The following is a 27,906-nucleotide window of genomic DNA, read 5'->3' on the forward strand; positions in this document are numbered from 1 at the left end:
CCAGCTCTGTAATTTGTACAGACAATCTGTATATAGGAAAGCCAAGGCTAATGTAAGTGACGCCTCACATCTATTGTATTCTCAGTTTGATCTGTTGCCTTCAGGGAGACGCTATCGATTGCCCATCACTCGCAAGAATATTTTAAAGAAATCTTTCATACCAAGTGCAATAAGCATACTAAATTCCACTCTGTAATTTGTAAGCTTCCACCCATTTTAGATTACACATTACATGATGTCTATATTTTATAAGCCTGTATCAATTTTTAACAACGTTTACGTTTGTAAGCTTTTATTGTGTTTTCTTTGTGATTTTCTTTGTGTGTCTTATTGTATATATGTAGGTGAAGCGAAAGAAATATTTCCGCTAAAGGACAGTAAAGTATATTCTATTCTATTCTATTATCAACTCAACTTTTGCAGATTTGCACAGATACATGTAGCTAGTATACATGTATATTGTCCATCCTTATACACACGATCTATGAACACTCACAACCACTACAAAAATATAATTGTAGTTTCCATACATCCATTCAAAAATACATACATACAACATACATACATACATACATACATACATACATACATACATACATACATACATATTACTTCCTAAAGCTATAGCAACTGTGTAGCAATAAGCCCTGGAAACTTACTTGGAAAATCACATTGGGACAGTACGATCGAATCGATGGCAATATCACCAGCATTGTTGATCAGCGGTGTGGCGTGGAAACGCAACTGTGGACAAAGAAGTTTTTATGAGTATAGCTATCGTACGTCTTGACTTAACTGTGTAACCTCCACAAATGAAATAATCTCCACAAATGTAATATCAACCACAATTGTAATAAAATCAACCGCAAATGTAATAAAACTGTCAACCATTAATGTAACAACCTGCAACCACGTTTTTATTACATTTATGGTTGATTTGTGTTACATTTATGGGTGATATTACATTTATGGGTGCACTTTATTTCAATTATGGTTGATATTATATTTATGGAGATTATTACATTTGTGGAGGTTACAAACTGAACCAAAGTGTACTATACATGTAGTTTGCCCTAAACATTATGTTCCCTCCACTTACAAGTGGACACATATTCTGCTCCCATAGGCTTCTATTGTAAAAAAATCTTCTCCAATAATTTTACAATTACTACCGCAACTCTATACACTAAAAGTTTGGTCGGGTATGGGCTCTTCAGTTGTCAGGGCGCCTACAAGCTGCCGCGGCTTATATATAAATTTGACAAAACACGGGAAAACCCACCCGGCCGGGACACAGCTAGGTTTGGCATATTGAGATCTTAATCTTTCTGCTTATTGAGCAACAGATACAAAAATCGGACCGGTTGTGGATATTGTAAACATTCACCTGTTTTCACGGATTTCATTTCAATCCAATCAGCGTAATTTGAGGCATTTAATAAACAAGCGGACATGCTCAATCGTGTGTATATAACTGCTTCATTCATATCTCCCATGATCAACGTTCTTTTTATTGGTGTCCGTAATTTAATTTTGAGGTTTTCATAACATTGACAAAACTCACACTCACAGAAAACGGTGACTGCACCCTTTAATGCACAGCATGGATCATTGCTGCAACGGGTCAACAATATTTACCTTCCAATCCGTCCGTATTCGACCGAGAGGCAGAGTTGCTACGTGCCACCGGTCGCCTTTGTCGCCACGAGCCAAAAATACCCTCGTCAGTTCGTTGTTCTGGTCGAAAAATACATCCAGCTTTCCGCTCGCTTAAGAAGACGAAAGGGTGAGCAAAAGTGAGCAATGTTAATTCATTTTGCGTCTTTAAAGGTATATTGTCACCTGTTCCAATTTTGCCACAGTTACCATGGAAAGAGAAAATCTAACCAATAAAAGATTTTAAGCGAATGGCCGCTTTTTTAAAACAGCGCCCTCACATAGGAATTTTGAATACCAAGGAACGCCCCTTTGACCATATCTGGGCATATTTAGATTACAGATGACTGTATACCTTTAAAATTGGGTTTGCAAGGGGACTGATTTTTCCTTATTCGGTTGTTTGCAAATCCATAATGAAGAAAATGCATACCGTAGCAGTGATAATTAATGTGTTTTTTGCTGATGATAGTTAATAGGCAAAGTTAAAGCTTATGAGCAACGTGGGGTTAAGGTAAGTTCATTTGGAAGGACGTTACCCCGTGTCAGTGTAGAAAATAAAATCCCGAAACTTTCGTATTTCGCAAGGCCAGCAAAGTACTCAGTATGGCTCAATGTATGTGGCGGTATGAGGCTATGGCCTTAAGTAATGTTCCACAGCCCGTTAATATATGATCTGAAGTACTTAAACCACTTAGTATATGTCGATTATTTTATTATGCTGGTTTGGGACTCAAGTGGCATAAACTGGGAGACTAGCAAGACCGTATATGTGCTTCCAAATATAGGACATATTTATATTAAAGGCCCAAAAGCTGTATCTTTTAGCATTTTTTTGTGTTTTTACTCCCAAACTAAAACAAGTTCATGGGAATGTACTCATTGAGGGGTGTTTATACAATTAGAATAAACTGTCCACTGGGACTGCATGCAAATAAAGCAAAAACACTGTACGTCATGCATATAATTATTGGAATCTTTACTGAAACGACAGAGTAGTCAAATATAATGCATAGAGCTGAATATTTTTCACTGGGACATCATATGCTTTGTTTTCTTTCTAATATTACCAGATTTTAAAAATGGTGGGAAATCAAAATAACGGTTAAAGTTCAAATTTAATTGTCCAGTTTTTCAATAGTAAAGGACTATATCCTTTAAATTTGTAGAATTTAAAGAAAACCACAGAAAATAGAAAGCCTTTTTCAGGTCGACAAATTTCAAGAGTCACAGCTACAGGGGCTTTAAGGAGTGATCACAGCATGTCACTTTTAAAATCATTCTCTCGAAACAGAATTGTAGTTAAACAAAATAGCAAGTCTTAATTCTCGTATACTTACAGCTGCCATACATATGATATGCAAAGGAGAGCTGACAGCTTGTGAAGGTTTCTTTGACCACAGGACTGGTGTAAGTTGCACCAGACAGAACGTTGCCAGTATGCGCCTCCACAAGTACGTAGTAACCTAGGTGTCCAAACCAGAAAAATTTGAGAATTAAAACCGAAAGATATCGCCCTCCGAGCAGAGAGACTTTGGGCGGAATTTTGCACAAGAACAAGATCTTAGAAGACCAAATTTAAACGATTAGCAATTCAAATGATCAGGTACGCCTGAGATCAGGAAGAATGGGTTGAGTTTGTTGCCTGAACGACGCGATAGCGTACAGATTACATAAAATATGTTGTATTTCGTAAACCATGCAATACGCAGTCCAAATGACACAAACATCTATACGGCAGAGAAACACCGGGTTACGTGTACAACAAGCAATATTGGAATCCCCTATTTTCTTAACGTCATTGTCCATTCGGATATCAACTGTTTGGTCTGTTTACTGTCGTATGTATATAAGAAAGTTGGAATCCGGCATATAAACACCGGCTGCTTATGCGTTAAACTTCATTAAACTCCACCGTTTTATTGGGAGGGGTATATAATTTATATCTAGCTTTGATTTTAATGGCAACACTACACATACCGGTTACACATGAACAACCATTTTCTCTTTCAACGAGCCAAGTACTCGGATTTGATCAAGGTTTTTACGGTGAAAAAAAAGAAAAAATTAAGTTGATTTGTGGAGTCAAATCGACAAAAGATGTGAATAGTGGGCCTTACATATCCATCAATAATGTTTTGTTCTCAAGTTTACTTCAACTATAACTATACGGGTAGATGCACTCGCGATCGTATAACACGCGGTATACCTTGGGGTGTTCCTGTGGTGTGATCTCGATCAGGGCCTGTTCCTGGAGTCGTTGTTGCTCCCTGGTGCCTCTTCCACTCGTAATCTCCTCGGCTGGTGTCCCTGTACCGGCATTCACCTCCTTCAAACGTGCATTCCCCTGTATTTGTATTAATTGGGCACACATCGTCGTGAGAGAGGTATTACATTGAAATAATACAGTGTTAATACAATATCAATCGTTGTGAAATTCACTTTTGTACTTGGGCCTCAGCCCAAGTACATTTGTTTTCATTCCGTGGGAAAAAACTCTGTAAGGTATAACCATTTCTAGCTGAGACCAGGGAGGGCAAAATGTCTTGGCTTCATCTTTCTTGGCATGATAAATGGCGTAATGATGTTAACTGAATGGAAGTGCTGCTCTCAGCCAGTCTTGAATAAGTGAGATGTGAATATTAATGCTTCTCTATCTGAGTTTTTGCCACAAAATCTTCTGAATATAATCAAAATGTGCATCGAAATGCAACAATTAATGCACCCTCCGTTTCCTAGGCGATGGCACGACCCTTGCTACACCCACTGGACGAGCCAAAGTGGGAGGGGTAATTTCAGTTCGGTCGAACAAGAGGGCTCGAGACCAGAATTTAACATTTAAACTTGAAACATGTTTAATCGCTGACAAGATGTGGACTAGTGTTAATCAAAGTAAAAGTGTGAAAAGGAAAGGTTTTATATCCCGGACACAATGAAAAACATTACGACTGGAAACTGTACCCCCAGTTGAGAATAGTAATGCCCACAGCGATGGAGAACACTTATCCTTGAGCTGAGAAAACCAGACCATCATTTCGAAATAGAGCTGCAGATTCGAGAAGCTCGTTCAAAATAGCTAGGTACACCCCGTAAAGGGGTGGTTTCGAGTTTTGAGGGCAAATTTCGCCTCCTTCATATAGAAATCGTACGTTTGTTTTTCCAGGAGAACACACCATTTGACACAAAATTTGCATGTAAAGGGGTCGCCAGTAAGCACGTGGTCAAATCTGGCATAAGAAACAATATGAAATGTTGGGTAAAGCCAGTCCAAAATAAACTGATTTGAACTTTTGTGTTTTGTAATTTATACCACTGCAGTAACATTACCTTTTTTTGACAACATCACACAATGTAATACGTTTTGAAACTGAATACTCCGACGTATTCTGTGTCTCCTTTGCTAAAAAATACGGTATGCCGATTACCATGTAAGGAGATGATGACGTCAAGACAGATTTGTAGTGCGTTTGGTCCTGGATGGTGCACGAAGTTTTGTCAAGGTAGCTTGTGTATTTATTTCCTAAATGGGAGAGATTAGGGTCGATCTAAACGAAGGCCGAAGAATGTTATGATACTCTAAGCGAGCTGAACTCTAACGCGAATGGTTGGATAATTTGGAGGATGTCTAGAATGATCTCGTCTCATTAAGATTATTTGGCGGTCAGTATTGAATTTCAACTGCGTCACAAGTTTGCGAAATGAGTATTTCGTCGAACGGTCAACGAACGATATTTTAGAAATCTGGAGACATGGCACATCGCATAGTATTTTATATTTTACAAAAGATTAAGAAGCAATGATTTTGTCGAAAATTCTGAAAAAAATATAGGAAGATTTGATCGCGAACACATTTTCACTTGGGGTCAACTAGCTGCGTACGATGCCGTGTGTTCCGCTACAGCTAATCGCCCCACTCACCACAGCCCTGCAAAGACCCGTACGTTGGGTCGGTGACTTCAAATCCATTTGAAACTTGACGTAAAAAGCCAAATTACTGCCGAAATTCAGCGTTCTTGGGCCCAAGTCGTATCCCAGCCTACCTCAGCTACTCGATCGCTTCCAAAAATGACAGTCTTTTATTCACTTCTCGTAAATAACCGTCGATGTCGGCAACTCTCTCGCTAGCCCTGCGTACGATGCTGTGTGTTAGCTGTAGCACATAGCATCGTACGCAGGGCTAGGGGTCAACATGGGGTCGCAGCCATGTTGCCTCAAAACTTATTTCTGTCTGCACTCAAAACTCAAAAATGTCGGATATGAACCTGAAAAATCGATGCAATTTTGTCAAACTTCGGCGAAATTTCAGCCTATAGACAAAATTTCATCTAGGTAAGGTAAATTTACTGAAATTTGATCGACAAATAATCCTGAGCTTGAACGTGACAGCTCGCCTTCTCCGGGAAGTCAAGCATCCAGCTGCCCATACACAGTTGCCCATATGGCCAGGTTTATGAGATTGTTTTCAAGCGACGGCGGCAGACCGTACGGGGCTCTGGATATGAACCTACCGCCGGTGTAGCTGTAATAACTGTTGCGTTGTTTTTAGTGCCCACGGACGAAGTCCTGGGGGAGTTATAGGTTGGTCATGTCAGTCCGTCCGTCCGTCCGTTCACGCAGATATCTCAGACATGCCCTGGTCAATTTCTTTCAAACTTTGCACAAGAATAGTACCCAACCCCATACAGATGCACGTCGATTTGTTTCACAATGCGATCGAATTTTGCCGTGTTAGAGGACTTTTTAGTTTACACCTCCATAGACTCCCATGTATAAGGCAGTTCTCCATAGACTCCCATGTATAAGGCCAAGAAAAATAAAAATTAGTTTCTCATCGTATTCATATTGCCTAAAGGATGCAGTGACACAGTTTTTTGTCCCCACGGATAAAGTCCAGGGGGCTTATAGATTGGGTCATATCCGTCCGTGAGTCCATCAGTGAGTCCATCGGTTCACGCAGATATCTCAGACATTTTGACAAAATATCATGTGACCTTGGTGACCTTTGACCTCAAATATACATTTTGTCCATAACTCAGTAACCACAAGTGCTAAACCTTTCATATTTGGTATGATGGGACACCTTATGACGCCACATATTGTACCCCATTAATTATGTGCATATCTAATTTTGAGCGAGCCAATAGAGCTAGAGGTCTGATTTTTGGTATATAGGGATAAGTTAACAATATAATTGTTTGACAAAACGTCACGTGACCTCAATGACCTTTGACCTCAAATATACATATTTGTCCACAACTCAGTAACCACAAGTGCTACACCCTTCATATTTGGTATGATAGGACACCTTATGACACCATATATTGTACCTCATTAATTATGCGCATATCTTATTTTGAGCGAGCCAATAGAGCTAGAGGTCTGATTTTTGGTATATAGGAATAACTTAGCAATACAATTATTATGACAAAATGTGACGTGACCTCAATGACCTTTGACCTCAAATATATATATTTGTCCACAACTCAGTAACCACAAGTGCTACACCCTTCATATTTGGTATGATAGGACACCTTATGACACCATATATTGTACCTCATTAATTATGCGCATATCTTATTTTGAGCGAGCCAATAGAGCTAGAGGTCTGATTTTTGGTATATAGGAATAACTTAGCAATACAATTATTATGACAAAATGTGACGTGACCTCAATGACCTTTGACCTCAAATATATATATTTGTCCACAACTCAGTAACCACAAGTGCTACACCCTTCATATTTGGTATGATAGGACACCTTATGACACCATATATTGTACCTCATTAATTATGCGCATATCTTATTTTGAGCGAGCCAATAGAGCTAGAGGTCTGATTTTTGGTATATAGGAATAACTTAGCAATACAATTATTATGACAAAATGTGACGTGACCTCAATGACCTTTGACCTCAAATATATATATTTGTCCACAACTCAGTAACCACAAGTGCTACATCCTTCATATTTGGTATGATAGACACCTTATGAGACCACATATTGTACCTCATTAATTATGCGCATATCTAATTCTGAGCAAGCCAATAGAGCTGGATGTCCGATTTTTGGTATATAGGTATAACTATAGGGTAGAAATCTAAATATGCCCATCTAAATATTAGACATCTACCATCGAGAACAAAAGAAATTTGCTGTAATTTGAATATTTGAGGAGTTTAAGCGATATCCCCTATAAATAAAGAACCCCTGCCTCAAACTTCACAAAAGTTGGTAGACATATTTTGCCGTTGTCATGCCATTGCTTCGTTTAATAACCAGTTAATCAAATGCCTAATTGACAGGAGGAAATTCAAGACCATATTGAATAGTAGTATATATTGTCCTCAAAATTACTCTATCACGGCCCAAGTACTCCATTGCCTTCAGCAATACTGCCTTGTTAATAATAAATCCATTGTTGTTTGCTATCATGTACTCCATGGGCTTCATAATGAATGTGGGTATACAGTGGACTAGAAACTACTGTAAAACCATGGGTGTCCTGAAACTGTCTGGGGCGGATTCTACCCTTGGCCCAGGGCCAAAAGGCAAGTGTGTAAAAAATTAATAAATTTATGATTATGAATACTATTATTTACTTTTTTGAGAGTCTACCGAGGCAGTACTGTGACCGAGCATCAAGTTACTGAGCAATGCTGCTGTAGTGTAACTATATTGACCATATTTCTGAGGGTCTGCGCTGCAACTGTGTGAGTTTGGCATAAATACTGATCATCATGCAGGAATCCAGTGCTGTAGAGTCCTTTTTGTAAGTATACAATAATGAAAGAAATATTACTTTTTTTATCAAGAATATTCATAATCATAAGTTTATTAATAACAGGGTATGTACTACAACTGCGCGAATTTAGCATGGAAACTGATCATCATTCTAGTGCAGTAGGGTCTTTTGTAAGTACAATACACATCAATGACAGAAATGTTTAATTTTTGTCAACACTATTCATAATCATAAATCCATTAATTTTTTCACACTCTTGCTGTGACTGATAATGTCTTATGGCCCTGTGTCCTGGGCTGCAATGCAGCTATGAAGTGTGTCAAACTCTCGGCAGTTCTTCTGCTACAGGCAATGCACAAAGAGGTATCAAACATACATCTGTAAATTTGTTCTCAACACGGAAGGTTTGACCATTCTTTGCTTGAGGAAAAAATGACTAGATCCCTCTAAAAAATCAAAAATCAAAATTAGAGTCTGTTAGCATGTCGCGTTTTGAATAAAGCAAGAATACGGGGGTTGTTCTTGAATATAAGGTCTGCTGGTATTACAAAATGTCGAACCTACATGCTATATTGTGTCTAATCCATGCCAAAATTACTGCTTTCTATTTTACTGTTCGGATTCAATTTTGCAACTCACATCCTATTCTGAATTTAATTTTACAGCTCAGCATTCTATTCTGAATTCCACTTTACAACTCAACACTTCTCTCGACTTTGTGTATTACTATCGTCTATATAGTATGTTGAGTTGCAGAATTGAATTAAGAACAGTAAAATAGAAAGTAGTAATATTGGCACGGATAGGACACTAACTTGAAGAATTCCAATTCTTCAAGTTAGAGCGTCCTCTATCAATGTAGGGTTGATTTTCATATCGTACGACCAAGACTCAGATTCTGATGCAGATCTCACTCCTTATCCATAGCTCTTCTGAAGACGTGCTTTGATTTTTGATCGTCTTTGTACCGTTCTATGTATTTTGCACGTTTTGAATAGTTCTGTTTCTGCAAAGTGACGGAACTGTAAATCAGTTTGACGGAAAACATAGGTAATTTATACACATAGAGATTTTTACTACTTTTCGTAACCGTCTATTTTGTCATTTAGCATTTTCAGGATTTCTCGTAGGCGCTAGGGCATCTTAGTTGTCAAAGCAGTCCGTTCCGAATACTTCCCGTAGAAATTTAAGCTTCAAAATGTTGTAGTTATCGAGGGGCCATAACAAATCTGATAGTCCTGCGACTTTTATACCAAAACTCTGTAGCTTTACGAATGCAATCGACCCGAATGAAGCGTTATGATGAGTTAATTGCTGTATTGCAGGTTTAAAGATTGAACTAAATTGACAAACATTCATCTGTATTGAATATTAAAAACGCCGGAATTACACCTTCGAAATTATTGGTAAAACTCAAAATAGTAGTCACACAACTTGGGTACAGCAAATATGTTGAAATTTTCAGATATTTTGTCCGAGAACAAGTCTTCGACACTTAAGGCCTCGAGGTCAAGACTGGAAATTACGATGCTATACTAGCATGTCCGGCGAAAATGAGTTTTTCCATCCGGGAATTCGAAAAATTAGTCTGACATAAGGCCAAAAAAAAAGGAAGAAATGTTTCTGGTCAGCGCGCGCGTCACTTGAACAACAGCGCGTCATCCTTTTTTTCCTGTTTTGTGGCCGGCTGACATTTACCCAACATGTACTGATCGCTATGACAACAAACCAAAACGGTTGAAGAGAAAGAGAAAATTCTTTGGGCCGCATGATCAGTGACTACATGAATAGTATATATATGACTATATTGATAAAACTATAAAACTGACCCTCCTCCCTCCCTTGAGGGAAAAAAAATAAAAAAAAATAAAAATTCGCGTCGCCGCACCATTTTTTAAAGAAAGGCTTGACCAGAAACATTTCTTTTCTTTTTTATTCGGCCTGAACAATTTTAAGTCGCTGCCGATATGGCCAAGTAAACGTAATCAATATCACCTTGACAAGGTCTCAATATTCGCGAATGTCATCGATATCAGCGTGTTAAGTATACAGAATTACAGTCCCTGTGACAGAATCAATGCGTTTAATCCACCTTTTTTCAGCAGACAGAGGTTTTAACACGAACACATCCGGGAACATTGGTTTGAAATTCTGAACAACTCCACGAGACTGACCGACAACACACATGTGGACTTGTGTGGCTCCTTTAAGCCCTATAGAGATATTTGCCAGATGTCGTTCATGAGAAATGCCCAAAGTGTCTGAATGTGTAAAGATGTGTTTACTGGAAAGTTGTGGTTTTTTACCGCATTCTACTTCGTCAGAGCCATCCGGACAATCCATCACCCAGTCACACCTTTTATCGTGCGTGACGTTGCCGGTGCCATCTAGACAAATGAAGTCTTCAGGTAGTGGCATCTGTGCGCATGAGCCGTAGTACATGTGAGTGTCATCTATTGCCAGGTCTCCGAAAATGATGGCATCAAGTTCACCTTCGATGGCAACCTACGAATAGAATTGTAAGTGTGGGATCGTCATATTATAGAGTTGTCGAGTAGACGTGTAAATTTGCTTATGTTTCAGACATATTGTACAGAATTGTATACTTTTATGTTTTCCGCCGATCATGCAGATAAAGCAACTAAATCTCAATTATTTTGTTTTTAGTGGTTTCTACGCCGCTTGAAATACATGTGAGACGCGTGATAAACACAAATTAATGCTCTAACTACTTAAGATATACTTGTCTCGCGAGAGAAAGTGATATTAAGTTCATCCAATCACGACTACGGTACAGCCTGAGATCGGGACAATGCTGCCACCAGTGAGTAGCAAATCTCCGCCCACTGGGCTGAAAAAAATTCAATAAAAACCAGCCAGAACTTTACAGTATTGTCAAGGCTGTTTGTCAGTCCATTCTTTCATACTGATTGATTCCGATCTGAACAATTTGAGAGTTCCCAGTCGTCTAAGACCTCTGCAAATGTACAGGGTTCGCCCTCGATTTTTAGAACTCATATTACAGATTAATGATAAAGTTCTTTTCATCGAACGGCGGTTTCTTTTTTTTTAAAAAAATAGGTAATGTTGCAAACAAGTAACCGCGAAATTGCCACTGCTTTTTTGTGAGAACGGGACGCATGTACAAATGTAACCACGCATTTTTTTGTTTTTTGGTCTACTGGTTTATTTGTATTGCATTGATGCTTTCACTGAAAACATGAATGCATCGAAAATGATCCTTATATATGACTAGCTAACCCGGCACAGATGAACATGAAGAGTTAACTTACTCTAAAACCCATGTTTGTTGGCATTTCAACTACGGCTTCTAACCACTGGTCGCCCTGGTTACCGGATATGCTCCAGAATTCCTCCTCTCCGCCACCGATGTATTCAACCAACACCTGTAAAATGATTGAAACTCGGGAGGTTCTACTACAGTCATGGGTAGCTAGGTCAAAGTGATGAGATGACAAAATATTCTTCTCGTGTGAGTCCAAGTGTTTCCAGAGCAGGCGGAAAATGCACACTTTTCCCAAAGAATTACTCTTTTCGTGTTATTATTGTAAAAGTAATGGAGCTGATTTTTTATCATTTCGCGATGCGGGTGTTTTTTTTTATTTTTACCACTCCCTATAGAAATCAGCCGTCAACCTGTAATCCATTAAACAGACGGTGATACATGGTTTAGACCCTGGAATCGTGTAACACCTGGCGACGCCGCCACAGTAAAACGCTTTGAGATACCAGGTTACTGTGTATCACCCGCATACACACGGTAGCGTCTATTGTCTATGGTATCATAATTCATGGCTCTCGTCCTGTCGGGTGAGTGCCCAAAGTGCAGTCTGGGTAACTGAAACTAATCATGTACAGGAAGAAAGGTGCAAGACAGTGTCGATGTTACTCAACAGTCCTTCAATCATTCTCATGAGTTCCTTTGCAAGTCTACTTCTAGTATTTTTGAGGCAATTAAAGGGCCAGTAATGCTAACTTTCGATAATTTTTTCACTATTTTTGTTCTGAATTTCAACCATAATTTCTTGTTCTATTCCCCAAAAGCATATTTTGATACATAATATCCAGCTTTTCATCTCGGCCCGTACATGTGTAAACTGTGAATTCTGATCCGGAATATAATTAAAATGTAAACAATAACAGCGCATTTTACACATATAGACACCATGATGACAAGAGAAATAGTGAGTGTTTGCACATTCTTTCGGGAGTACTATAAGAAGTTGCAATTGCCATGCAAAATAAAATTAATGAAAAAATCATCAAAAGTTTGCATAAATGGCCCTTTAAGTCTTACCCGGATGATGCCAGGTGCATCAAACGGACCGAACATGTGATAGAACATCTGGAAACAGTAACCGTCAGGTGAAGGCATGAACACATCGGACACAAGTCGAGCTCGGTCCCCACTGCTGCCAGGGGGCGCACTTTCAATAAACATATACCAACCTGATAGGGATGAAAACGACCAAGACAAAGGTCAAATGATAACAAAGTTTGTTGACTATCGTATAATAGATGCCATCTTTATTTATCATGTAAAAACATTATCATACCAGCCTGACAAGTTTTGAGTTGACTGCGATATTTTCGTAGAATGAGCCTTGGGGAAAGATATTCGGACGCCTAATTACAACACCACTGGTGGGATACATTTTGGAATTCATTGAGTATATAAAGTTTTTTGCCGGCTTCTTTTTGTGAAAATCGGAAATTCAGTTTTCCCACAAAGGTGACACAGGATTACATGCGGCCATTTTGAATTTCAAGCGTCAGTAAATATTGGGTAATTTGTTTCCTTGGTACCAAAATTTGATTTTGTTATTTACTTGTTGTTTGAATTTGGAAGAGAATGGTTAAAAATTTCCTCAAAGCCTTCAATGTCGAGGCGCATACTACCTCTTCTGCGGTTGTATTGTTGTCCACTGTTATTACCAATACAAAGTCATAAATGCGATTTGGGAAAGCAAGAAGAACGGAATATCCTGTGTGAAAGGAAAAGTGGAAATTCTCATCAAAACACACAATACTTGCCAATCCCATCACCACACCACTTTTGTTAAATTTAAATGAAGAGGGAGAAATCTCTTTTTTCTTGACCCAATTACAGATGACAACTCACCGTATTTGGAATTGGTGGTGTGATCTTTCTGGGGCCCGTTCACCTCAGTCAAGGCACTGGCGGCGCCGGTATACCGTATCCAATCAAAGTCGTCGCGGCCATCCCGAACGTTCAGCCACGTGCACTGATCAATGTCAAAGTTGCAGGAAGCTGAAGTAAGTTTGAACAAGAATTAGATGCAAAGTGCTCGGTCCATCCTTCGCAGGGCACGCGAGATGAACCGGCGAAATGAATGACGTGCACCTGAGTCTTGTATCTCTTGGGTTTAAAGTCTTGGCCACGACAGGTTTGAGATATAGTGTAAAATGTTTGGAAATTTGGATACTTGAAAGTGCTTCAACGCTTTTTTAGAATATCAGAGCGCAAGAGTAACTGGAATAGAGCAACGAATGTTGATATTGCGGACTTCGGTCTAAAAGTGGATGTTTGTTCAACGTTTATGCACAATTTAAAATCTCTGAGGGTTTGAGTCGGTGAATATATCATTACCGATATTATACAGACTTTCGGATTTAGGGGGTACTTTGTTCTTGGAAATCATGTAGAACTGTAGCACGGGCGGCCTTAATAATTTATTAAAGGTGTAACATTTCAAAATTGATTTTTTTTATTGAAGCTATCAAAATTTCAGTTTTCTCTGAGATATGGCATCACTCTCTTCATTTCCTTATCCGTCAAATTTAAGTCTTAAAGCGCGTGTAAAGTGAAAATTTCGCCTTTTTTTCTTTGGTTGAAACAAGGACAAAAATTGTCGTCTGCAGATTTCATCCGTCTTACTAATTCCACTAACCTGCATAACCAGTGCACCTGCCATCCGTAACCAGGACATCGTCTACGGCAATGTCATACCGTCCCACACTACCGATCACGGCCTCAAAGACGACGTAATGGTCCACCGTGATCTCGTAATCGTGGGCGGCCACATGCCAGAATGTTCCTTGATCATAGGTCGTCTCCCATATGACGTGAACTTCGCCAGAGTCTACTTCCTGTATCTCGAGTTTCAAAGTACCACCATTGCTTCCTGAAATGTAACAGAAGTCCAATTCAAGATCAAGATCACATTATGCTCTAAAGGGGTCTGAAAGCGCCTCGAAGAGATTCGAGGCTGAACAAAGAACATTTCAAGAAGTTACTCATGTAAAGTTTTTTTTCTGTACTGAACCTCTTGTTTTCTCTTGACAGAGACTTAATATTTGTTTGTGTTTCATGGCATAGATTTTCCATCATTTTCTTCCTGCTATGGTCGCGAAGAGGCTTGATGAAGTGCTCGCTAAACTCAGAATCGCCGCGCAAATTTTGGTTCCAAGAAAACAAATCAGCAGGATTCACCTATGATGTGAATTCAGATGGCTGCCATCCCAATGTTAACCCCAATAGCTAAAAATGAAGGTTGCACATTTTGGAGTAGATCATTTGTGTTTATTCTGTAATGTAGAATACATCGGGGACAGAAAGTAAGACTGTCGATTATTTCCAATCCTTCGCTTGTAAACTGCTTGTGTCGTTTTGAAGCTTGTAGCGTGGATTAAGTTTTCACTAGAATACCTAGTTTTTTCTGAAAATCGAAAATTAGTTTACCATAGAGTTAACATGGGGATGGCTGCCATCTTGAAGTTATAACATCGGTGTATTTTGATAATTAGTTTTCTGGACACCAAAGTTTGCACAGTGACCCTGATATGTATTCATGATTTGAAAGAGAATTGTGTACAGTTTCCTGGAGGAAAGTTCAGCAAGAGTTTAAAGAAGTCTTTCAGTTTCCAGACGCGTACTCGGTAACAATTAATGAAAACGATGTGTTTCTTTGTTTAACTCATCAATGTTTTATGAGATAGCAGGTTGGTAAACAAAACTAATAAATCTAAAATCAATGAGTCGACATGACTCAGATCAGTGCAAACTTAGTCGTGAGATTTCCTCGATATGTCAATGTGAATCGCTAGTAAGTGTGTATCGTTTCTCTGTCAATAATCGTCTGCCCGCTGTGGCGTATTACTTACCTGAAATGTGGTACCAGAATTTCACGCATCGAACGGTTGAGAGAGATCCCCTGTACACGGGCGAAACCAACCTACCAGTCTGCCCTTGTTCATGTTTGTCCCCATCAACGAACATATAGTGACCTAACGGATGGAATGTGGGACTGATTATGAATTTAAAGTCATTATCTCTCTATCTCTATCTATCTCTCTCTCTCTCTATCTATATATTTATCTATCTATCTATCTATCTATCTATCTATCTATCTATCTCTCTCTCTCTATCTATCTATCTATCTATCTATCTATCTATCTATCTATCTATCTATGTACGTACGTGTGCATGCATAATTAGATAAGTAGATAGATAGATAGATAGATAGATAGATAGATAGATAGATAGATAGATAGATAGATAGATAGATCGATAGATAGATAGATAGATAGATAGACAGATAGATAGATAGATAGATAGATAGATAGATAGATAGATAGATAGATAGATAGATAGATAGATAGACAGACAGACAGACAGATAGAAAGACAGACAGACATACAGACAAACAGACGCATTCATACGTACATACATACATACATACATACATACATACATACATACATACATACATACATACATACATACATACATACATACATACATACATACATACATACATACATACATACATACATACATACATACATACATACATACATAGTGATCCTTAAAATAATTCATTTACACATACCTGATGCCGTTCCTGTACTGACATCGTAGCCAGGTCCAAGTGCGTGGCTTGAAGCTCTTGTACGTCCCCATTCGAAGTCAGCGAGCGGGTCGTTGTTGTAGCCACATATATCCGCCGATTCAAAGTCGCATTTATCTTTCAAAATGAACCAAATATTCCTTCATTACCATACGCAACAAAAAGTTCTGTGATGAAAGAATATCTTTGATCAATTGTGCACACTTACACACGATCATGAGACAGATAGACCGTTCTCCAGACGAGAGCACGTCTGCTAGTTATGTCCTAGACATTCAATAAAAGAAAGCAATTAAAGAAAAATAATATGAATTGTAAAACAAGAACAAAAGCTTTTCAAACTTTTTTTAACAGAATGCTATCGCGAAACATGTGGTTCTCAAAACTAACCAAGTGGAGGGCATTCGTCATCGTAGAGAATGATGTCATCCAATGCCACGGCACCGATATTCAACAATCCACCGGTCACTTCGAAAATGATGGTGTAGTCGAGATCTTCTTCTGACATGAACTGCGCATACAGCCAATCAGATGACTGGCCTCCTTCTCTGTGCCAAGCCCTATTCGTTCCTACAACAGCAATAATGAATTATTTTTAGTCGGGGAAGAGAGTTACTTTAATCGGGAAGGTTGAACTGTATTACCTCCTCGGAGCGTTTGTGCAGCTCTTAAATTTGTTACTCTCACGAGGCAGATTATATTCCTAACCCTACCGTGATTTGAGATCACAGCGTACTTTTAACCATGGATCATTTGAATAAGAAGGCACGTGCTTAAAATCATCCTTACGTCTATACAGTGTGTGGTCTGCATGCAGCAATAGACATTTGCGTTTCTGTCTGTGTTTTAGAACAAAAGTCATAAGCTGAGAGAAGAAATTCTGGGTACCTCCAATTCTAATATACCCCGGCACTATATTTCGAAACATTACACAATTAGTACACTCAATGAAAGCTCAACTTACTTGATCCCGATTGGATTATGACCTCCAATTCACCGAGGTTACTGCCGTACATATGGTACCAGAAACTAATGCATTTGTGGCCATTTATCGGTGTGCTGGTGAGCGCTGCTTTAGCGCCAGGTAACAACTGCGTTATCTGAGAGACATACATATACCACCCTGTTGGGAAAATAACAAAATAAAAAAACTTACATAATGCTGATAAAGGATGGCAAATAATATACACAATTCAGGTCGGGACAATCAACCAGGCAGCTAGTCCGATCCCATTCGGGATTCGGGGGCAATGAGAGAGAAACGTTAGTTTCGAAACGTTTGGTATAAATACATGTGCAAGAAGGGACTACTCTCTTGTAAGTATGATGTTTAGATAAATAGAGAGTGAAGGAGGTGCAGACACTGAAGCCTAGTAACTCCACTGTCAACTCTCCCTTTTGACCCGGTCTGACTGTCCATCTTCCTTGACTGTCTGTCTGTGTGTCATTCTGTCTTTCTGTCTATCCGTCCGTCTTCCTCTGTCTATCTGTTTGTCTATCTTTTTATGTCTGTCTGTCTGTATCTGTGTCTGTCTGTCTGTCTGTCTGTCTGTCTGTCTCTCTCTCTCTCTCTCTCTCTCTCTCTCTCTCTCTCTCTCTCTCTCTCTCTCTCTCTCTCTCTCTCTCTCTCTCTCTCTCTCTCTCTCCATTATATTGTGTAGCCGTATACCTTCCCCCGTTCCAGTAGTCTTATCTGCCGGTGGTCCTGTATGCGTCACTATTCCAGTAGCACCTTGCTCTCGATCCCAGTCTCTGTCGTTGCTGGGAAGGTTGGTCCAACAACACCAGCCGTTTTCGAAGTCACAATCGCACGCGTGTTGGGCAGCGGTCAACTGAAGGGCTGAAACCAAGACATTGAAAACTTTTGATTACGATGAAATCTTTATTTTTGAAATCTAGCACGATCAGTGCATCTGCTTTGTCTGCTCTCTTACAAGCATTGTCATTGTATGGTATCATCAACTATACTTTTTGGCCCGGGAGGTTTTCTCCTTTTTTCAAAAGTATTGTCCGGATATCTCCTATATCCTGCTTGGAAATGAAACTGTGTCATCTTTTTTTGGTAAGTTTAGGGACCAATATCAACTCTCGTTGCTGTTCTCTTGACAAATGTATGGAGGTTTTACGTTAACAACTTGTAGGAAACTGGACAAGAAATATAACAGATGATAATTCGCCTAGTTTGATGACTTCGGTACTTCGATATCATAAAAATATTACCACATACGATAAAAGGGAAGAGCACGGAGTATTTATGAACTGTCCCCTCAATGAAGTACACGTTCACTGCTCGCTATCTCTGCACATTGTTGGCTGTGTTCATATGGAGTCGAGTTTATTTCATCGTTATTTTAGGGCAGTTTTATTATGATAAACATGTAATTATTCTGAAATAAACATATCCAAGCTAATGTTTCAGACTTTCCTCGTATTTAATAACTGGCCTTTTATAGATACAGTGACGAACTGTATGCCGAGCATGCATGCATTAGATTTATATTCTGTGAATTCTCTGTGGGGGAATATTGCGTCAGACGTAACGTGTTTGTATATTTATCGTAGGACGACCAAGCTCGGCTCATCTAAAAGATCCAATAATCCCATCTAATGAGCAAAGGATTAACGACAGAAAAGAGGACACTGCGTCAGTTTGGAAGAACATTAATACCTAGGACTCTGTTTCTGCAGGATAAAGGTGTGCGAAAATATCTCAACACGCCTTTGCGATCTCGACAGACATTTATACATCCGTATTGGCAGCGTTTCAATCGTACCCGTCGTGTGTCCTGTTTGGCGATAGCACATCTGTTTGTCTACAAGTCAAGTGCACACACGCTGATGCGCTAATGATAAGGTCGAGGCAAAGGATCTTGGATGCGATTGTGTACCATCCTGTGCCAGAAATCTGCCAATTAGCTTTGCTGCAAAGAGTGAAAAATTGGGCGGGATACAAAAAAGATGCGCGGGTACACCACACTTTTCAGTGAAATCGTCCCTTGTTTCCCTAACATGCAGTTCAAATTTTCAGGTACAGATGGCATTCACGTGTAAAAATATTACTCGATGCCAGTATAGCTTCTTTACAAATGGCCATTTTGGAGTTTCTCCTTGGTCAACATTCCATATGTTTCAGGATGGGAAGGAAAAGCGCTCAAAAAAAACCCATTCATTTCTTAATATTGGAGACAAAAGTATCGCTCGTCCTACTATTTGCATATGTTAAGTAAAATTTAATGCACAAAATTTTGTTTCCATCACTCTTTCAGGAAGGTTGAATTCATTTCACAGTGCGCATGAAGCAAATGGCATGTTTATTTCAACTGATTTCAACTAAGTGGGTCACCTTACTGGACATGCGCTACATCTTAGTAACGTCCAAGGTTCGCACTGAGACGACCTCGCCAAACATCGATTGAACTTTAGATTGGAATCTAGTTTTTAACACCTACTGTGCCCATAGCACTGTACCTGCGCAGTGAAACAAAGAGATACGTCATGTTTCATGTTTCAGCTTGACGTCAGTGTGAAAAGGGTGGACCTGTATAGATTTACGGGTGTTTTGTACGTCCAGAATTTGCCCTAAAATTTACGCGGGCAATTTTTCTTTAACATTTGCACTGCCACTGGCGCGTGAGTGAAGTGATAATCTCCAGAAGCACATGTACCGATTTAGAAAGCTATCAGACCAGCGTTATGCATAAAATGATATTCTGAACCCCCCCCCCCCGCCCCACGAAATGAGAACATTTCTCCAAAACTTTACATCTGCAAATGCATCCATCATTTGAACAAATCTGATAAAAGTAATCATAAGGCAACTGTTCGTCAAATTAAAAACCAGCGGACGTGGGATTCCAAGTAAGATGTCTTGACCAAAACTGGGAGGGGGAATATAAAAAAATAAAAAATGCGCAAATTTGATGATCACTCTAACAAATCCTACTGTAATTATTATTGATTATAAACCTTTTTTCATCAAATTTAGGACAGCCATTGTCAAGATATAAACAAGAATGTCCAAGAGCGATATAAATGTTATTGTATTTATATCAGTATAATTACGGCGCAAATACAGTGATCTGATTTGTCGAGACAAACGTCGAACAAAACGTCGAAATGAACGTGTTATATTTTAGATATAGCACGGTTGGGACACGCCTGAGCTCTCAACTGGAGAAAAATTCCTTGCCTTTTCATGCAAGAATTTCAATACTCTGTTATGATGAAATGGCAGTAAACCGACTAAGCAAAGAAAGGAAGACATATCTGGGAAAATTACGCACATTTAGAAAGATGTGATTGTCACTTCAAGTCATTAAATGGCTATATCTTGATTTACTTTAACGGGCCAGGATCTGTAACTTCTGTTTGTTTCACTGTTTTCGTTTTTCATGTAAACTATAGTTTTTGTTCTCCCCTCTGAAGCAAGTCGAGATAGACAGTATTCAATCCGCTAACTCAACCTGTGCACTTTAAATAGTATTGTTATTGTTAGCAAGAAGTGAATTCTGGTCCGGACTAGAATTATAGTGTAAGCAATAATATTGCTTTATATTGGGTATTTTAAACATGCTTCAGGGGTAGAAACTAACTTGCAGTTGACATGAAAAAAGCAAAATAATGAAAAATATCATAAGTTGTACCTGCTTGCCCCTGAAATGGAAGTTGGTGAACAGGAAATCTACGCAGGCGCACTTACGACGGGAGCCTAAAGTTTCTACAGCGCACGCTCTGTAAAGTGTGGCGAAATTCTGATCTTGTTGGCTTACTCATCGCCGTGGTTCACAAATTGTCCTCCGTACCTTGCACATTCCAGAATGAACCCTACTCCCGTCTCACATGCAAAAACAGTCCTCATTCTTTCCTTGCCGCCAAACGTCCCATATTTAAGACCAAACTTCACTTTCTCATTATTATTGTTGCGAACAAAAACTGTCACGTTCCACAACAAAGATATCAAATATCTCGCATGAAATTTTGGAAAAGTTAAACATATGGAGCTAGCGGGCTCTTGTAATTTCTCAGACTTTCATTCGATGGCATTGTGTTACAGAGCACATACTTTCTGAACAGTCGTTGTCTTAAAAACCAAGGACAGTTTGGTTTCAAAGTTTTGACGACACGAATGAAGGCGCTTGCGTCACATTTTCCGACGGCGGATTTGGTCTTCGTGAATATCATTATATGCCAAGCACACTTGACTGAGTACAAAGTACGTATTTTGCATGTCCTGTCGCATTCTTCAACTTTGCATATAGCATCTCATCCCTAAGTTTGTTGAACCATAGACAGCATAGCACGGTTTATGGTTGAAATTACAGGCAATCGCTAAGCATTGCATTGTTCTACCCATGAAATTTATGTTACATGATATATTAACACATTTTCAGAGGGTGCTGTGTTATGAAGATTTGGCATTTATATTGGATGCCGAATTCCAGAATACAGTCAAATGCTAAAGTCTTCCATTCGATTGTCAGTCACGCCCTTCTAACAAGAATCTTGAAGAATTTCGCGTAACAAGTGTCAGCGAGAGACGAAGCACCACGCCTTAATATAGTAAGGACGTCAGCGCCCCAAAAGATTTAATGCCGTAATATATTTAATATTAAATCATGACATTTGTATATATCTTGTATGGGATGAAATGGGATTAATCCACATGTTAGGAATGAGACAGTAAGCTTACACTTTGTCAATTATCAAAGTGAAGTTTGTATTCTGTAGGCAAATGGCTGTTTGCTAGGTCATATATTTTACACTCGCATGTGTTAGATTTGACTTTCACAACACAAAACAGAATCTGGGCTGTTGCCTTATTCATGCTCTGAAATTTGTTCCGTATGAAAATTGCATAATTTATAAGTTAACAAATGCATTGACATTTCACTGTGTTTACGTGTGTTATGGCACGGTTTTGCCATTATCAACCGATGTGCATTAATTTTCCAGTGGCCCAGATCGGGTATGCGGATGTGTTCAGATCACCCTATGGATATTTACATAGTGTAAGACACAGGGTAATTTAACTTGTTGGGGATTAAGACTTCTATAGAAATACGTCCAATCGCACAGACGATGTATAATCCTACAAAGACACGCTAGATATTCATCGCCAGTGATGCCTATTTACTGGTATCTAATCAGCATTAATAGTACCCTGTTCAGACTTATGCCGATCCAGAGTTCAAGCTAAATGTACGTATATCTTGCGGATACCTCTACGTGCCTTCGTACCACCAAATCCATGCTATTTGTAATAGTTTCCATTATTCAGAGTCTCTAAAAGTGAAAAATTGAAGAAATAGACTGAGGGAAAAGAAACTGGTTAACAGAAGATAGTTAGAAGGGGTATCTGGAGATACATAAAAGCGGATACAGAATCACGTGATGCGACAGACTTGCTTTGTCAATATCCGATACAACTTTTCAAGTTGTCTCGTCTGAGCCATTTGAAGGGGAATTTTTCAACGATGTTTGGGCGTTGACAAGATACCCCTCACCTATATAGCATTGCAAGATTACTGCAGACTACTTTTTAAATCATTTAAATGTGTTTTATTGGTGGCGCATGCGCATTGCAAGCGAATCTCTCTCTCAGATTGGCTCGGCAACATTCTCACTTGTTGTACGTACATCACTTTCCCTGAAACATAAGTTCTGTAGCTACGATGTTGTGCGACAAACAGGTTGTGCCTGTTCTGGTTTCAAATGACCCTTCACCAGTTGTGCGTTCATTTGCCCACGTTGAGGTCAAACTAAGCAATTGAAAACACGGGATAATCAAGGTATGGAGATGATAAGATCGTGTTGGGGTTAAAAAATAGATGAAGAGATGAGCACAGGAGCATCCGATATTTAAAATATGTACGCTTGACTCAGCAATGATCACTGGAAACGGTGAGACGTTTTTTAAAGTAATATGCGCCTCGAGAGTGGAAAACTTAAACTCTTGCTCAAACTTTTCTCAATGAATCTTTCAACCATACTCTTACTAAGTCAAAAATAAAATTCAGGGGTCACCGTGCAAAGTTTGGTATTAGGGGAACAAATTACTAGTACCTTACATTTACCGATATTTGAAATTCAAAATGGCCGCCATCCCTGTGTTAACTCTACGGGAAAAAATAAAATTTTCGATTTTCGAAAAACTATGACGGTGAAATATGACATCAAATCAATTCCAGCAGTCGTTATCATTCAAGGCAAGTAAATCACCAGGTCCAAGAAACAACAAACAAAACAACAAACAACAACAAAAAACACTGACATAATCAATAGTGCAATCTCGAAAAGTTTGCTGGAAAAGTTTGAAAAGTTTGCTTACTCAAAGAGCTTTAAAATGAGCCCTTACAAGTGGTAGATCAGAAAAAAATTGTAAACATTTTGGTTTCTGAATATCTGTTCCCGAGGCGCTTCACTCGAAGATGCCTTGCAGTACAATACGTGCACTCAATCAACGAGCTTCAAAAAACGTTACTGTCTGAAATGACATTATATTTAAATATGTTGTTTTTGTGTCTTTCAAGCGCATGATTTATATTCCTCTATTATTTGGATGGGTATTTATTGCATTTTCCGACTGCAGATAGGACAAGATAATTTGCTTACGTTGCGCAAACGTTATCAGGCCTCCTCGTACATTTGTAACTCCCCTGAAGATTCTAGCGTGATGAATGTATACCAATGTAATTTTAGAATACTCTAAATATCCACTAATAGAGATAAATCTGTCTGCTTGTAAACTTTGATCGGAGACCGACATGTAAATACATGTAAAAGGCAGCCTCCCTTGACAAAATGCAGTGCGACATGGCACCGGTATGTAAAGTTTACTGGATGGACCGCGTGGACTTGGAGTTCACATACAAGTAGGCAATGAGCTCAAAGTATACATGTATTGCGCATGTCAGAAGTCTTTCAAACTCGATCTATTTATTTATTTATTTTATTTATTTTTTATTCAGCTTTGACATAAAGTCAGGATGAGTCGCACAGGTGACTAACACCTATACAAAAGCAACCCTCCACAGAAAACACATGAAACAAGTTACACATACAAAATTAAAAACAGAAAAGACAAACGCAGAATAAAACAGTCATAAAAAAACACAAGAAATGTCAAAACAGAACAAAACAAAACAAAACAGAGAAATTAACAGAGACGGCAATTTTTACAGTGGCACTTTCCCACCCAAGTACAAGTGTTATCAGGATAAAAATTATTGTTTAACAAACCGTGTAATGTTTTAATAAAATAGACTTGTATGACCTAACACTTGTTGAAGATTTGCCATGAAAGGGCATAACACTAGTCGAGTAAAAGCTCTGTTAAAAAACGAGTAACGAAAACATTCAGTTTTAAAAAATGGCATCTTCATGGAAGTGTCATCAGGAGATTTAAATTTGACAAACTGGCTTAAATTTAAGTCATATATACCAGTAAAACATTTAGCTAAAAAGACACAGTCATTTAATTCTCTCCTGTAGCTCAATGGGAGCAAATTCAATTTAATCATACGCTCTTTGTAATCCATCTCCTGGGGATATCCAAGAATGTATTTTGTGGCTCTCCTTTGGACACCTTCAAGATGAAGCATTGATTGCTTAGTCGTGACAGCCCATGACTGGGATGAATAATCAAGAATACTACGGACAAGGGATAAATACAGTTGGAGTTTCATTTTAGTGGAACAGGTGTGGCCACATGTTCGTTTAATCAGTCCCAGCATGCGGTTTGCTTTTGTAACAGATATATTGATATGCTTATCCAAGACATATTTGAAGAAACTTCGACTCCAAGATCACGGATGCTGTCAACTTTTTCTAGGGAAACACCACGCATTGAATAAGTATAGGTAATGGGGTTGCGTTTTCTACTAATGGTAAGGAGCTTGCATTTTTCAGCATTGAAAAGCATGCTCCATTTCTCACTCCATGATACTAAATTGTTGATATCTCTTTGCAGTTTTAGACAATCAGAAATGTCGTTGATTTCATTGATACATTTGGAGTCGTCTGCAAAAAGTGCAACCATTGTGTTTGAACTAACATGGTCTGGTAAATCGTTAATATATAACAGGAACAACATAGGCCCCAGTATTGATCCCTGGGGTACTCCGGACGATACATTACACCACTGTGAATTTGAGCCCTCTACAACAACTCTTTGTTTTCTGTTTGACAAATATGCAGTGAACCACCGCAGTAAAGTGCCATGAAAGCCGAAAGATTTGATTTTGTGGATAAGAAGGTCATGTGGAACGGAATCGAAGGCCTTTGAAAAGTCGAGATATATTATATCGACTTGCCCTGACCGATCGAGGATTTTCCCTACATGATGAAATATTTGTACAAGTTGTGTAGTCGTGGAACGTCTTTTAGTAAAACCATGTTGCATATGATGGAGAAATGGTTCAATATGTGGATAAATGGAGTTAAAAATACATCTCTCGAAAACTTTGCTACAAATACACAATAAGGAAACAGGCCTGTAGTTAATGACGTTTGATTTGTCAGACTTTTGTGCACCGGAATAACATTAGCTGACAACCATTCATCGGGTAGTGCACCTGTTTCTATCGATTTGTTGTATAGTGAACACAATGAAGGTGCTAATTCATGTGAGCACTCTTTGAGAATTCGGGCTGGCAATTCATCAGGCCCACTGGCTTTGTTTGTATCCAGGTGTTTTAAAATATGTTCGACCTCACCGATCGAAATGCTAATACTGCCAAGACCAGCATGTTGGAAAACTGAAGTTACAGGATAAGTCCGGTTCATGGGTTGAGAAGTAAAAATGGACTTGAAGTGATCATTGAAAAGTTCTGCTTTCTCGTTTGGCTGGGTGGCTGTCTTGGCATTGAGTTTAACTTGATTCGGAATATTTTTTGATTTCGTTTTACTTTTGAAGAAACCCCAAAATCTCTTGGGGTTTTCTTGAACTGAGTCACTGAGGACTTGGAGGTAATCATTATATTTGTGAGTACACATATTTTTAAGTTTATTTCTTAATTTGCGGAAGTTAGACCAAGCTGATGTTGAGTCAGAGCGGTGTGCCTTTCTCCGTGCTGTTTGAACCTTTTTGCTAAAGTGTTTGATTTCACTGTCGACCCAGGGAGGTCTGTTGACATCCTTAATTACAGTGGTTGGTACAAACTCCTTTACTGCTAAGAATACTAGATCTTTCCAACATTGCCAATTAACATTAATGTCAGAGTCAAGTAGTGCACTATGGAGAGGGACTTTATCTAGTAATGAACGCAGGCCATCAAAATCCGCCTTTTTGAAATTAAAAGCTATGCGTGGAACTTTGCTTAATCTAGTAATATGTGTTTTAAACACAAATTCAATGACAGCATGATCGCTGTCAAACAGCTCAAAGGTAACCGTTGGTACAGAACAAAGTTCTGGTTCTTTAACAAAAATTAAATCCAATATTTTACCTTTCTTGTGAGTTGGTTGGTTGACAATTTGTGATAAAGAAAAGTTGTCACTTACATCATCTAAAGGATTGTTGATGGGATAGTTAAAGTCACCCAAAGCAATTATGTCTGTATAGTCATGGCTACATTTTTCAAGAGTTTCTTCGAACATGTTGTTAAACACGTCACTATTTGTGTCCGGTGGGCGATAGCATAGCACAATACAAAGTTTCTTCATTTTGCAGGGGTTTATCTTCACAGCACTTCGTACACATGTTGACAAAATAGGCGTCAGCGATAATTTATGCAAGAAAAGTGGTCATCATGGCGTCCTGACAGTGACCCGAGCTCATCCTCATTTCCATACCTTGTCAGTTTGTGCGGCGTGTGATGTTTCAATTTACACACGCCCCTTTTCGACCGCATCAATTTCAAGTGCATTGGTGTTGTTTAAATAAAATTATTTATGAAACAAATTGAACCTTTAAGGCATCCCTGAATATTCTGCTTGACTGAAAGTCTGTGTTATAATCACTAGAAACTAAAAGAAAGGTTAAAGGACATTTAAAAATTAAACTCACACACTAAAATTCGCCTCCGTTGAACTTTTCAATTTTGAAACAAAAACATAATTCATAGCATCGTCATCATGTTTTGGTGATTTTTACGTTGTTTCAGACTAACTGGCATGCTTCTACACTCGTAAAGATGTATTTGCTAGCACATTGTATTTTGACACCCTTTCTGTCCTCGGAGGCAATTTTTTCTGAACAAGTAGAATATGCAACATGCAACATATTGAAGTGCTAGGTCAATGACGACAAAATATTACTGTGTCTCCCCTTAAACTCCGAAAATGTTCGTCGATTGTGACTACACATTTCTTTCACCGGGTCACAGCCTCCCCTTGCCGGGACATTTATACCCCATTACTACTAAAGCTACTGAAAATCATAGTTCTGCGACAGAAAGGGGACAAAGCTGCAAAAAGGTCTGGATAGTCGAGTGAATAACTTACTTACCGGCGCAAAAGAAGAATAGCGTAAGGACAGGCTTTGCCATGGCGAGGCAAAGTGGTTATCGCTGTATTTCCACTATATCCTCGGAAATTCTTGCCAGCTAAAAGAAGCCACCGAGCCGTCTTTAGTGATAGGTACCCGTCGGCACCGCCTCCAAAACGTTGTGAGACACGCA

General features: G+C 38.9%; 1 protein-coding gene across 2 annotated transcripts in view; it reads right to left on the reverse strand.

The window, feature by feature from the left end:
- Nucleotides 1-27,906, reverse strand: part of LOC139140234 (MAM and LDL-receptor class A domain-containing protein 2-like) — a 54,532-nt gene extending 26,626 nt beyond the window's left edge. Inside the window, exons 1-15 of one of the 2 annotated variants that reach the window (XM_070709334.1) lie at nt 27,735-27,906; nt 17,958-18,128; nt 17,253-17,411; nt 16,679-16,858; nt 16,271-16,405; nt 15,543-15,665; nt 14,330-14,563; nt 13,540-13,689; nt 12,715-12,866; nt 11,690-11,803; nt 10,703-10,901; nt 3,866-4,003; nt 2,997-3,122; nt 1,639-1,769; nt 660-744 (exon numbers count right to left, since the gene is read on the reverse strand). In XM_070709334.1, the coding sequence (XP_070565435.1) occupies nt 660-744; nt 1,639-1,769; nt 2,997-3,122; nt 3,866-4,003; nt 10,703-10,901; nt 11,690-11,803; nt 12,715-12,866; nt 13,540-13,689; nt 14,330-14,563; nt 15,543-15,665; nt 16,271-16,405; nt 16,679-16,858; nt 17,253-17,411; nt 17,958-18,128; nt 27,735-27,774 (2,137 nt within the window). In that variant the 5' untranslated portion in view covers nt 27,775-27,906. The remainder of the gene's footprint in view (nt 1-659; nt 745-1,638; nt 1,770-2,996; nt 3,123-3,865; nt 4,004-10,702; nt 10,902-11,689; nt 11,804-12,714; nt 12,867-13,539; nt 13,690-14,329; nt 14,564-15,542; nt 15,666-16,270; nt 16,406-16,678; nt 16,859-17,252; nt 17,412-17,957; nt 18,129-27,734) is intronic. The other variant, XM_070709333.1, reaches the window with a different exon arrangement.

This window comes from Ptychodera flava, chromosome 9, assembly GCF_041260155.1.
Source record: "Ptychodera flava strain L36383 chromosome 9, AS_Pfla_20210202, whole genome shotgun sequence".
NCBI classification, from domain to species: Eukaryota; Metazoa; Hemichordata; class Enteropneusta; family Ptychoderidae; genus Ptychodera; species Ptychodera flava.